The sequence below is a fragment of the Copadichromis virginalis genome, linkage group LG3 (genome assembly GCF_057382275.1).
Source record: "Copadichromis virginalis isolate Kocher_CV1m ecotype Utaka linkage group LG3, C_Virginalis_male_GT1.1, whole genome shotgun sequence".
NCBI classification, from domain to species: Eukaryota; Metazoa; Chordata; class Actinopteri; order Cichliformes; family Cichlidae; genus Copadichromis; species Copadichromis virginalis.
The window spans coordinates 9698252-9710816 of NC_140620.1; the positions used below are offsets into that span (position 1 = coordinate 9698252).

General features: G+C 42.4%; 2 protein-coding genes and 1 long non-coding RNA gene across 3 annotated transcripts; all 3 read left to right on the top strand.

The window, feature by feature from the left end:
- Positions 1–1920, top strand: LOC146712646 (E3 ubiquitin-protein ligase TRIM21-like). Its single transcript, XM_085452142.1, has one exon. It carries the CDS (start codon positions 1–3, stop codon positions 1657–1659), a length of 1659 nt encoding a protein of 552 aa, XP_085308268.1. The 3' UTR covers positions 1660–1920.
- Positions 1921–2217: 297 nt separating this feature from the next.
- Positions 2218–7952, top strand: LOC146712647 (uncharacterized). The gene is made up of 3 exons (XM_085436826.1): positions 2218–2242; positions 7312–7578; positions 7662–7952. The coding sequence occupies exons 1-3, from the start codon at positions 2218–2220 to the stop codon at positions 7943–7945; spliced, it is 576 nt and encodes a 191-aa protein (XP_085292952.1). The 3' UTR covers positions 7946–7952.
- A 282-nt stretch (positions 7953–8234) lies between these two features.
- Positions 8235–11384, top strand: LOC146712648 (uncharacterized). Its single transcript, XR_014919063.1, has 2 exons — positions 8235–8500; positions 10519–11384. It is a non-coding gene; the product is annotated as an uncharacterized LOC146712648 (long non-coding RNA).
- The last annotated feature ends 1181 nt before the right edge of the window (positions 11385–12565 follow it).

Sequence of the window (12565 nt, forward strand, 5' to 3'; positions counted from 1 at the left end):
ATGTCTGCTGCCAGCAATCTGCGATCTGAAGATCAGTTTCTGTGCTCCATCTGTCTGGATGTGTTCACTGATCCAGTCACTACATCATGTGGACACAACTTCTGCAAAACCTGCATCAGTCAGCACTGGGACATGAATGTCATCTGTCAGTGTCCCATGTGTAAAGAGACTTTCTACACTCGACCTCAGCTGAGGGTCAACACCTTCATCTCTGAGATGGTTGCTCAGTTCAGACGTGAAGCTCAGCAGAAAGCCAGCAGCAGCAGCTCAGAGCAACAAGCTGCCAAACCAGGAGAAGTTCCCTGTGACGTCTGCACTGGAACCAGACTGAAGGCCCTGAAGTCCTGCCTGGTGTGTCAGACCTCCTACTGTCAGACTCACCTGGAGCCTCATCTGACAGTGAAGCGTCTGAAAAGACATCAGCTGGTTGATGCTGTGGAGAACCTGGAAGGCAGGATGTGCACGAAGCACGATAAACTCCTGGAGCTGTTCTGTAAGACCGACCAGACATGTGTCTGCGTGCTCTGCCCTGTTTTAGACCACAAGAACCACGAGTTTGTTCCTCTGAGAGAAGAATATGAAGGAAAGAAGGCAGAGCTGGAGAAGACAGAGGCTGAGATTCAGCAGATGATCCAGAAGAGACGACTGAAGATTCAGGAGATCACAGAGTCTGTGAAGATGAGTAAAGATGCTGCAGACAGACAGAAAGCAGAAGGTGTTCAGGTCCTCACGGCTCTGATGGAGTCTGTTGAGAGACGCCTGAAGGAGCTCATGAAGGAGATCGAAGACAAACAGGAAGCTACAGAGAAACAGGCTGAAGGTCTCATCAAAGATCTGGAACAGGAAATCTCTGAGCTGATGGAGAGAAGCTCTGAGGTGGAGCAGCTCTCACGCTCTGAAGACCACCTCCACCTCCTCCAAAGCTTCTCCTCCCTGAAAGCTGCTCCACCCAGCAAGGACTGGACAGAGGTCAGAGTTCATCCACCATCATATGAGGGGACTGTGGGGAGAGCTGTGGCTCAGCTGGAGGAGACAGTCTGGAAACCCATGAAGAAGAAGCTGTTAGAGGCTGAGCTGCAGAGGGTGCAGCAGCATGAGGTGGATGTGACTCTGGATCCTGATACAGCAAATCCTAATCTCATCCTGTCTGATGATGGAAAACAAGTGTACTGTGGTGATGTGAGGAATAATCTTCCAGACAACCCAGAGAGATTTTCTCAGTGTGTTAATGTTTTAGGAGAGCAGAGTTTCTCTTCAGGCAGATTTTACTTTGAGGTTCAGGTTAAAGGAAAGACTGCGTGGGATTTAGGAGTGGCCACAGAGTCGATCAACAGGAAGGGAATAATTACACTGAGACCTCAGGATGGTTTCTGGACTGTAGGGCTGGTAAATGGAAATAAGTACGAAGCTAATGCTGGTCCTCCAGTCCCCCTCTGTCTCCATCCTGGTCCTGAGAAGGTGGGGGTGTTTGTGGATTATGAGGAGGGTCTGGTCTCCTTTTATGATGTAGGTGCTGCAGCTCTGATCTACTCCTTTACTGGCTGCTCCTTCACTCACAAACTCCACCCATTCTTCAGCCCCTGTAACAATGATGGAGGTGAAAACTCTGCACCTCTGATCATCTGTCCTGTCAATCAAACTGATCAACGACTGATTTAATTGGATGAATGATTGATTTTTCTTGAAGGGAACAAATGAACATATTGAGTGTAAATCCTCTACAGTCTCCATGTTTCTATAGAATCTGATCATCAGGACTCTGATTCACACTTTGATTCTCATGGAGTTTGATTTGAACAGAAGAAAAGTTGAATCAGGAAATGTTCCCACTGATGGAGACTCGAGCTGAAGAGCAAATATCAGAGAACAAATGTCCAAAAGCTTCATTTCCAATAAAGTTTGTTCAATGCTTTGAGTGAATCCAGACTCATGTGTGGCTGTTATACGGAGCATCAGAGTCCAGCTGAGTTATGTTGGATACAAACTGCTTATTTTGGCTCTGTGAGGAGTTTTGTTCACTGAAAACTGATGAGACGGATAATATTCAAAGAACTCTGTAGAGATTCATGCATCCATGTTCTCCACCTGCAGGTGTGGAGGAGAAAGGTGGAGCACAGACTGCTGCATCCTTCCAGTCACATCATTTTGATGATTATATTTGCATGTTGTGATGATTTGGGTTAAAGACAAACAGAGTTGAACGGCTGCAGTCACAGCATGAAGACGATGCTGAAGCTGAGCTGTCAGTGAACATGTTTCACTGTGATTTGATTTGAAGAATAGAAAGTGTGTGTGGCTGCTGACAGCTGCAGTCTCTGCTAGTCTGCATAACACACACACAACTTTCCCCCTGAGGCAACGATGCAGCAACAACACAACAGCTGCAGACACACACACGATTGTGCGCTCCCTTTCAGTCTGAACTCTCAAACACACAAACAAACTCTATCAATGTCGTACTGTTAAAGAACTCCTTCTTCAGTAACAATGATTTGAGGTCTCTACCAGTGTCTCTTGTTTTGACCTTTGACCTCTTTATTCCTTATAACCAAAAAAACCCTTTTATCTGATATTTTCACCTTATTGATTGATTATATATATCTATTATATTTTCTCACCTTACCTTATTTTGACCTTTGACCTATGTCCTTGTTAGCCTTGATCTTCCTTCATCAAACGTGAAATTTCTTTCACCTTTGAACTTAAAGCTTAAATCAAACCTTTGTTAAAAAGCTTCTTACCAACTTGTAATTCCAACTCTCTGCATTAAACACGTATCTTATCATATAAACACTGGATCACTGAGAGAACTTTAGGCAGAACCAAATGAAGCAGCTGACCTGGTCAAACTCACAGCGACAGTAACTGACAGTGAATTATTTTAATCTTCTTCATTGTATTTGTTAGAAACATTTATTTTCCTTTAATTGGACTTTGGTTAAGTTCAATCCGATGTATTAACCGACCTTTGAGGTGAAGTGCAGCTGCGAAGAACGCTACGGCAGGCAATGAGGTGCGTTTAATGTCGCTCTGTTAATTTGAGCGTCCATAAATTGAATGTCTTATTTTTTCTTACTTTATTATTGCTCATTTATTGGAGAATTTGTCCATTTAATTAAGATGGATTTTATGTTGTTGGTGGTAAAGATCTGGATGGATGTTTTATTTTATTCTGTGTTTCTATTTTTCAGTTTTACTTTTCAAGACTTGGTGAATTGCCTTTTTCTACTTTTTGTTTAGTTTTGTTAAAATTAGCAGCAGTGAGAAGTGTTGTTGTCGGTCTTGAATATATTTGATGTAGCCCATACTGTTAAGGTAAGTGTCATGTTTTTAGTTGTTAGTCTGATGAAGAATCTTTTATTTTTCTCCAAAAGTTGATTGTGTTTATCTGGACATAGTGTGTTTCAGGTCCAGCTGAATGCAGGTTTCCCCAGTCTTATACGTGTCAGGAGCATCAGCACAGCTGAAATGCATTTTTCCTAAGCACCGCGTCTCTGTGGCTTTTAAACCCCAAAACATGCTAAAACAAAAATGGGTCCACCCCAAGGATGGGGTCCCCCGGTGTAGTAACCTCGTTTCTTCGAACATCGACGTTCATTCAGGAAACCACAGCTGCTAGTTGCACTCACCACACGTTTGTCTTATCTGCCTATTATGTAGCCTTCACTTCCTTTAATAAGAGCAAGTTTTCCACTATAAACACAGAGTCTAACAAAAGACTGGAGACTGTTTTGGTCATTTCCCTCAGAGTTTGTATGTTTTGTTGTTTTTCTGGTGATGAGCTTCAAACAGCAGCAGATTGAGACTCAAATAGAACCTAATAAAATCAGTGAAGCTATTCATTGCTCATGTCATCCATCAGGGAGTTTCTTTAATATCATTACATTGTTTGCTTTTAGTAAATGTGGGAATTGAATATGAATTCATTTTGTTTTTCTTTTCTTTTTTATTTCTTAATACCTAACTGCTGCACCTGTACTGCCCGTATCTCTGCAGATATACTGTATAGCCACTCAAAACTGATGTTCAGATAAAGTGTGGGAGCCGCCTGTTTTCTCTCTCCACTATAATCCCTGACAATTTTATTAGTTTGGGCGACCTTTACATGTAGGTTGTTGGGATCACAGCAGAGATAGAACAGAGGGGACATGGTGTTTGTTAAATGTCCGAATGGCCCAGGTGGAAGAAGCTGTTAGTGAATCTGGAGATGTGGGACCTGAGGTACCAACATACAACACTGTAAAAAATGACAGATGCCACCAAAGAGTCACAGAAGGTCTTCAAAGCGCTCCCTGGACTCCAAATGACCTCAGCCGCCTCAGCAACTGCGTTTTCTAAGGACAGCGCTAGCAAACGCTCTCCGCTTGCGAGTGAAAAAGAAAAAACACCCCTTCCCTTCCTTATTCATGTTGAAGTGTACCATGTCCACCAATCAAAAAATGATATGGCAACATGAGGCATTTGGTTGTTTAGGAAGAGGGAGAAGTTTTAGGAGTGACACCAATGAGAGAGAGCGAAAGAAAGAGAGAGAGCGAGTTTTCACATGTGAGAGATTAGTGACGTTTAGTGTGTTTGGAGGCTGTAGTTAGTGTGTTATGCAGTTATTGGGTTTTTGTGAGTTATACTAGTGAATGTCACAGGTGCTCCTGCTGTCAGACCTTGTGGTGTTCTCCTCTGTTTTATAGTGGACAGGACCTATTCTTTGGGAGTTGCATGAATACTTTGTGTGCCTTCTTATTTGATGCAACACACCTGATTGTTCTGTAAATAGTTTGAAGTGATTGTGCAAAAAATCTGAGGCCTTTGCTGCATTTTGGGGTAAATAGCAACATTTTACTTTGTTGTTTGCATCATTTTTAAAAATGTATAATTTCTATTTGCATTTCAAGTTATGAAAGGTATTGATTAAACATGTTTATGTTTTAACTGTTTTCCACTCAGAGTATACAAGAGGTTGAAGATACTATTGGGGGGGGGGGGGGGGGGGCAGGTACACAGTCACTAAAGATGAATAGCACAGCATTTAGTTGAATAGACGTTAAAAGAGAAGGTGTTTCAACAGCTGTTGTCTGCACTCTTGACACAGGAGAACAGAAGACTTCACCACCAGGACCTCCCCACCAACTGGGTGTCACCAACTTTCTCACAACACCTAACTGTAGTGATGGCCAAATGAAGCTTTCCGAAGCACTGAAGCTTGTATTGAAAAACGGTTCATTACTCGAAGCTTTTCAACACAGTCCTCTCCGGTGACATCTGGTGGTGAAAATTTTAAAGAGCAGCTTGAATCTGCAAAATAAAACGGACTGCTCAATCATCACTGCTCACTCAAGAGTGGAGTTCTCTCTGATATTGGGCCACCGTTCCGTTGCTTTGAACATGTAATTGGTTTTGTTTTCTCGATTGGGGGGCTGAAAAAAATGTCATGCGTATCTGCGTAATACATTTTGATCAATAAACTTTCCCTATTTAAACATGCACTATGGTGTGGCCTTTCTCTGCTCATAACTCCTTGATGTTGGTAAATACAATAAGTGAGCAATATATATAATATACATATGATAATGCACAGCACATTATGGAGTATGCCCCTGCTGTGGAGTCCTGCCTCCATCTACTTGTCATTTAATCACTGGACAGCTGGACAGGTTCATACAAAATATTAGATGAGGCCAATTGTCCTATACATATTTTTGACCTAGGGGTAGGATTGATTGTGAACTGGAAAGGGAAAATGCTTAGGAAGCTGAGTACGGCTGCATCGTCACTGATTTGTAGAATCATTTTGATTCGATACAGGATCCGATTCAATTTGATTGGAATCTGGAAAGTTTTGCCTCAGTCAGAAATATTACAATTCTGATCATTTAACAGTATATATCCATAATTTCGTATCTATTAAAAGAAAGCTGACACATGTGAGACTTAATTAGAGATGTAAACAGAGAGTTATGAAACCTGCAGCTGCAGAAGCCAGCGAAGAAAAAGGAGGCAAACACAGCGCGGACCCGATGACGCACCAAAATCTGACTCTGACGCGTCGGGTCCGCGCTCTGTGTTCACGTTTGTATGCAGAATCCGTAAACCTGCTCCCAGGTACTGTTTTAGCTGTATGGTGTTTGACGACATGTTGTGAGGTTTAACCTGAGATGCTGACGTTTCAGGCATAATAACGTTAATTTACAAATCGACACGGGATTTTAATGAATCAATATCACTTTATTCAATTTAGCATGGATTGTAATCAGAAAAGCGATAATCAAAACCCACCCCTAATCAAGAACTTGCAAAGTAAAAACATGATCTATGTCAGGTAGCCCTTTTGTTATTTACATTTAAAAAGAGGATTAGTGTTACTGTGCGCTGGCTGAGTCTGTTTCTTTTCTTGGAAATAGTTTCTCCTGCCTTGGAGAAAATCCACTTGCATGGAACAGAAGAGGCTGTGGAGTGCAGGAACTACACTGCAAGCTGGTAGATATGCAGGTATTCCTGGGTCCTGCAGACTATCACCTAAAAACAATAAACAAAATGATTTTCTAAACTGTGTAGCAATGTAATGTACGTATAGTGTCAAATACATTTTTGTAGTCTTCATCAGCTTTAATTCACATGGAAGTGTTCCTGAAGTCATATGCTGTAATGATATTTACATTATGAAAACATGATTTTGGACATTTCAGGCTCCATATCTGTCAGTGGAATGATCACCTCGTCGCTATCTGTCACCATCAACACACTCCACGAATCCCGTGGATGATTCACTTCCTTATATCCGTTTGAATCAGGTACCGAAGCAGTTACGTGCGTAATGAAGCTTCGGACGTCACTGGTCACGTGACTTTTGCCAAACGAAGCAAGCCTCGACACAGTGCTTCTGAACCAGTGTGTTGTTTTTTTCGACACACGCTCCGGAGCGTCAGCTTCAAGCGGGCCATCACTACCTAACTGTGACCTACACAGATAACCAGTGTGCAGCTTTGAAATATAACATCCAGAGTCTATGTGACAAATGGCTAAACAAGTGCCATCATAGCAGGGTGAAGGGTGAACATGGTAACATAGAAGATGCTCTCCCAGGCCTATTACTGCCTTCTGGTCATAATGTCCACTCTCTTTCAGTGACCTCTCACCTTTAATATCCTATGACCTTCATTGACCTCTGACCTTCAGTGACCTCTGACCTGTTGCAGGTGTGTGTGTGCTGCTGCTGTCTGCACTGACTGTTTGTGCAGGTGAGTAGATGAAGTGCACCATGGTCCAGGACAAACACTGAGTGTAAACACTGATAGAAACTGTCCGTCTGTCCTCCAGTCTCTCTGAGCGTCAGTCCAAACCTTCAGCAGTTCTTCACAGCAGCCTCAGTGTCTCTGACATGTGACGGTCAGCTGGGCTCTGATGGATGGACGGTGAAGAGGGACACAGGAAGTGGGACTGAGTCATGTGGAGCAGGTGGGCGGGGCTTCGGGAGGTTCAATGGTTCATCCTGTTTGTTTGATGAGTTCGAGCCAATCAGTGGAGTTTACTGGTGTGAAGGTGAAGCTGGAGAGAAGAGTGAAGAAGTCAACATCACTGTATCAGGTAATGAAGTCATTCATTTCATCATCAGACTAACAGCAGACTGTTATACCACCTCTACATCACTCTGTGGGTCTTTTCTTCAGATAAACATGTGATCCTGGAGATCCCTGCACTTCCTGTGAGGACAGGAAGTGATGTCACTCTACGCTGTAAGAAGAAAACTGGTGGCACAGCTGCAGCTTATTTCTACTTTAATGGACGTCTTGTTGGACCTAAATCAGAGAAAAACATCACAATTAACGTGCAGCAGTCTGATGAAGGTCTCTACTGGTGTTCTACTGATGAGTTTGGATCATCTCCTCAGAGCTTTCTGAGGGTCAGAGGTCAGATCACTGACATCACTTCCTGTTTAAAGCCAATCTGCTGAGCTGATGATAAACTGACTGAACCAGCTTCCTCATCTCTCCTGCAGGTCCTTCAACCACAGCCTTGTTTACAACAACAAAAGAAGCAACAACAACCATAACGTCACTCACAAACACTCATATCTCCTCTTCTTCTACCCTTCTTTCTCCTCCCCCTTCTCCCTCTCCCCCCTCCTCCCTCATATCCCCAATTGTAGCTGCTATAGGTTCCCTGGTGCTATTGGTTCTGGTTCTGTTTGTACTTCATCTTCTATGGAAGAAGCGCACAGGTATGGCGTCTGTCTCAAATTTTCATCCAAAGTCATCATCTTGGACACATCAAGACAGCCTCCATCAGCGTTTCTATTTTTAGAACACTTAGAAAGTAGATTCAGACTAAAACTCCACAGACACAAATACTAGTATTCTTTCAGATCACTTCATCTTTGCAGGGAGATACCAGTCAGCTCCAGTAAATGATGTCACCTATGCTGAGGTCACCAGTAGAGCCTGGACCAATAAGACTCCAGCCAGCGAACCTGAAGTACTTTACTCCAGTCTGAGGACAAACACTGCAGGTACACATTCACCTGTGTTCTAGCGAGGGACATCAATGAGAGATAAACCCAAAAGTAGTTTTCATTGGGCTTGTAAAATGTGGTCAATGAAACAATGAGAATCTTCTTCTCACATTTATCAAACTAGTGTTTTGAAAGTGGGACCTGAATGCAGGTGCAGTTCACTCTTCAGGTTCCTGTTTCCTCAGTAAAACCTGTCACTGGTTTCATAATTAAAGCTGTACTGTGGTTTCGTTGGTCAGTTCAGTGTTTATAACATGAGGCAGTCAGCAGAGAGAGACGTGGCACTGAGACAGGAAATCCTGCAGCTTAAACAGATATGATCGGTGTTTGATGGGAGTCAATTCAGGTTTGTGTGTATGACACAGTGTAACAGGAGCAGTCGGCCTGAACTGAAGATTGAAAATAATCTGAGCGGATTTGGTTTGTTTTTAATCCAGATGTATCTTTTCAAAAATAAATCGGAGAAGCACACGTTGGACAGTTTAATAAAAATACTCTACAAACCAGCAAACCAGCAAAATTAGGAAAATAACAACCAGTACAAGGTGAGAATGTACTGCTCGCGTTCTGACTCTAATCTGAGGAGCAAAAACACATTTTAAGACATTATTTAAAGACAGGCAGCGAGTGGGCTGAACTAACGAGGGCAGGGTGATGCTTCCACAGTTTAGGCTACAGCTGAAAAAGCCCAGTCAGCTCTCACTTTGAGTCACGTTTTTGGGACTAGCAGGAGAAGCTAGTTCAGTGACCACATTATTTCTTTTATTGCCATGTAAATCTGAGGGTTATACACAGTAGTAGCAGTAATCAGATGTAAAAGCACATAAATAGTGAAGTCACCTGAGTCAGTAGTTCATATTTCCCGGAGTCGAGCGTTCATTCACCCACATCAAAACAGGTGCTGCTGGTGTGGTTAACTGCTGAGAGAAGCTCTCTGTGACGGAGCTTCTTTGTTGAGATCAGTGGGAAATGATCAAAGGTAAAACACATAAACCATGAAGTGTTTTATGTGTTTAAGATCAGTCTAGCAGCTATTTGAATGTTGTGGACTCTGTAGAGGTAAACAGTGTCTGAGAGTAGAGAGAGTGCATGTCAGCAGATACCGGTGCTGAGATACAGGACTGAACAAAGGAAGATGTAAAGTTACCACACAGCAAAAGATGTTCTTAACTTTGTTTCTTGTCTTCATCTCTTTGTGTGACTAGTGTTTAAAGTGAAACAAAATGAGTTCTTTTTCAGAGAGAGATTCATGAAGCCCCTCACAACGTCTTCATAAGAATTAAGATTTCTCTGCAGGATTATTATTAAATGAAAACAATATATATTTGAATTCAGTTCAGCAGGCAAACAGGGTTGATGGGAAATCCAAGTTCAGTGAGTTGTAAATAAATCCCGGATATCAGTCACTCATTGGCATGTTCTTGTCTTGATGATGTCATCCCAAAAACACACATGACCAATGCTGACATCATCACTCAGACCCCTGAGAACACAGGTAGGGAGGCTGCACCTATATGACTCATGTCCCAGTGTTATTACATGCTGAACTATCGGGGCGACTGTGGTTCAGTGGATTGGGAAGCTCCTCTATAACTGGAAGGTCGCCGGTTTGATCCCTCCTGCTCTCTCTCTGTCCTGGTCGTTGTGTCCTTGGGCAAGACACTTCCCCTACCGCCTACTGGTGATGGCCAGAGGGGCCGATGGTGCGATATGGCAGCCTTGCTTCTGTCAGTCTGTCCCCGGGCAGCTGTGGCTACAACTGTAGCTGCCTCCACCAGTGTGTGAGAGTGACTGTGGAACTGTACTTTGGGTGCCTAGAAAAGTGTTATATAAATGCAATCCATCATTAACTTTTTTCTCTTTAAGCTTCAGTTTAAAAATTAGGTTTAAAGTTTCGTATATTTGTTACATACATATACATTTTAATTAGGTTTTAAAGTTGGTAGGACAATAAATGCCTCACCCTTCTAGTGACCTGCACCATGACTGCACACTCAACTGTCCCATTTTTACAGAAGCTAAAGGAACCACAGACACCACAGAAGAAGTGTAAACAGGAAGCTGAGGACAGACCTGCAGACTTCCTGTGGACAGTCTCACTCTGTCAGTCACCGTGGGAACATTTACAGGCAGTCATCAGCTTCCTCCTTTCTTCATTCACTCCCATTCATTCACACAGTGATGTCATTGTGGGAGCAAGTTCCTCCTGAGGAACCAGGATTGACGGGGAACTAAAGAAATCGACCTGCTGCTGGTTTGAGTCTGTGCAGCTTGAACTCTGACAAAGGTCTACTGCGAGGTGAAGAGTCGTCACTTTCAGGAGCTGCTTCCATCATTTCAAACTGATCAATACTCTGAACTTATGAACACTCATGTTTGACACAGAGTGTCCTGTGATGGTCCTCAGTCTTTGACCTAGTTTTTGTGTTTGTTATGGACTATGTGTTTATTTGTTCTCTTGTTTCAATGACCTTTGTTCTGGTTCTATATTGGTGTCTCTTGAGCTCAGGTTCCCTTATTTGTCAGAGTCGTCATTATTTATATTTCTTATTCTCTATTTCTTGTTGTTCATGTTTATTTCCTTCGTGTCCAGTCTGTGCCAGCCTCTTCTCTGTGTTTTGTTATTCTTTCAGTCTCCCCGCTCACGTACCTGCGTTTGTCTGTTTTCTCTGTGTTCTGTCTCATTGTGTTTGTAATCCCATCCCTGTGTTTAGGTCCTCAGTCTCCCTCGTGCCTGTTTTGCTGTGTTCTTCTGTGAGTTCTATGTTTCCTTCGTAGTTTCCTGTTTATATTCTCTAATTTTCTTTCTTTGTTTTTCTTGTATTTTTATGTTTCTTTCTGAGTATCTTCTAACATTAATAACGCTGCCTCTTTTAGCCGACCCCTTTGTTTCCAAGTCCTGCATTTGGGTCTTGCCTCTGCCTGCCACACAGCTGTTCATGACAGGCACAGAAAACGATTTTGAGCCTAGAAGTAATAAATGCATGAACTTGTTTTTCAGCATCACTCTGAGACAGGATATTTCTAATTTTAGAGATGTTGCTCAAATGGAAGAAAGCAGTCCTACATATTTGTTTAATATGTGCATTAAAGGACATGTCCTGGTTAAAAATGACTGGTTTCATCTCAAAGCTGGCCAGTTGGACAGGAAACAAAACAAGATGTTATTTACATATGAGCATCACACTTTACCTGAAATACACAAAGAATCTTTCTAATAATAGAAAACAGTTTCAAACCTGCAGGATTAAAGTGATGAAAGTTTGTGATTTAAATTTGTCTCATAAACGTCCAAAACCTGCTGAAGGTTCAGTTCAGTTAGTATCTGTAACATGACGACTGAACATGAAGGCAGACGACCTGTTTTCATCAAACAGGAAACCACAGCGGCTGTGTTTAGCATCGCTCCTGCTGATTGGGTCTGTTATGTAGACGATGTTTCCTCTATTAAGAACAAATTTTCCACTGTGTGGACAGAGTCGATAATCGTCCTGTGTCTCTCAGAGTTTCATTGTTTGGTTTTCAGTCTAAATGTTGCCATCAGTCACTGTCAGTTTGGGCACCGAACCTTAAACACGCATGTCAACAATAAATCTACATTAGTAATGCATAAACAGCAAACCAGCAGGATCTCTCTGTGCACTGTGAACGCTGACTGAGGCTCATGTGATGCAGTGGGTTGTCTTCTAAATGTGTCTTCTTGTCTGCATGCTGAAGTATTCTTAGGCAAGATACTGAACCCCAAATTTCTTCTGACGCCTCCATCCAAACGTGAGTGTTTGATAAAGGTGCTTAGAAAGCAGTGTGTGAATAGCTGAGTCTTGAGTGCTCAGCTGGATTAGAGCAGTAGCAGCAGTTCGTTTACACAAACAACCAGTTTACATGTATAAATGATGATCAGTGAACTGCCATCACTCGTGGTTGAAGCATTTCTTATGTAGAGCCGGAAAATAAACCACAAGCTTGAACACTATTTTTACTGACCTTTATCTGTGTAGCCTTCCTGTATTGAGCTTGGCAAGGACTAAATGTCATCTTTTCATTTCCAGTCAATTTTATTCA

Coding starts and splice junctions, on each gene's coding strand:
- LOC146712647 (XM_085436826.1), top strand. CDS start 2,218: ATGAAGACGATGCTGAAGCTGAGCT. Junction 2,243..7,311: donor GACGATGCTGAAGCTGAGCT/GTCAGTGAACAT, acceptor TCTGTCCTCCAG/TCTCTCTGAGCGTCAGTCCA. Junction 7,579..7,661: donor AGTCAACATCACTGTATCAG/GTAATGAAGTCA, acceptor TCTTTTCTTCAG/ATAAACATGTGATCCTGGAG.
- LOC146712646 (XM_085452142.1), top strand. CDS start 1: ATGTCTGCTGCCAGCAATCTGCGATCTGAAGATCAGTTTCTGTGCTCC.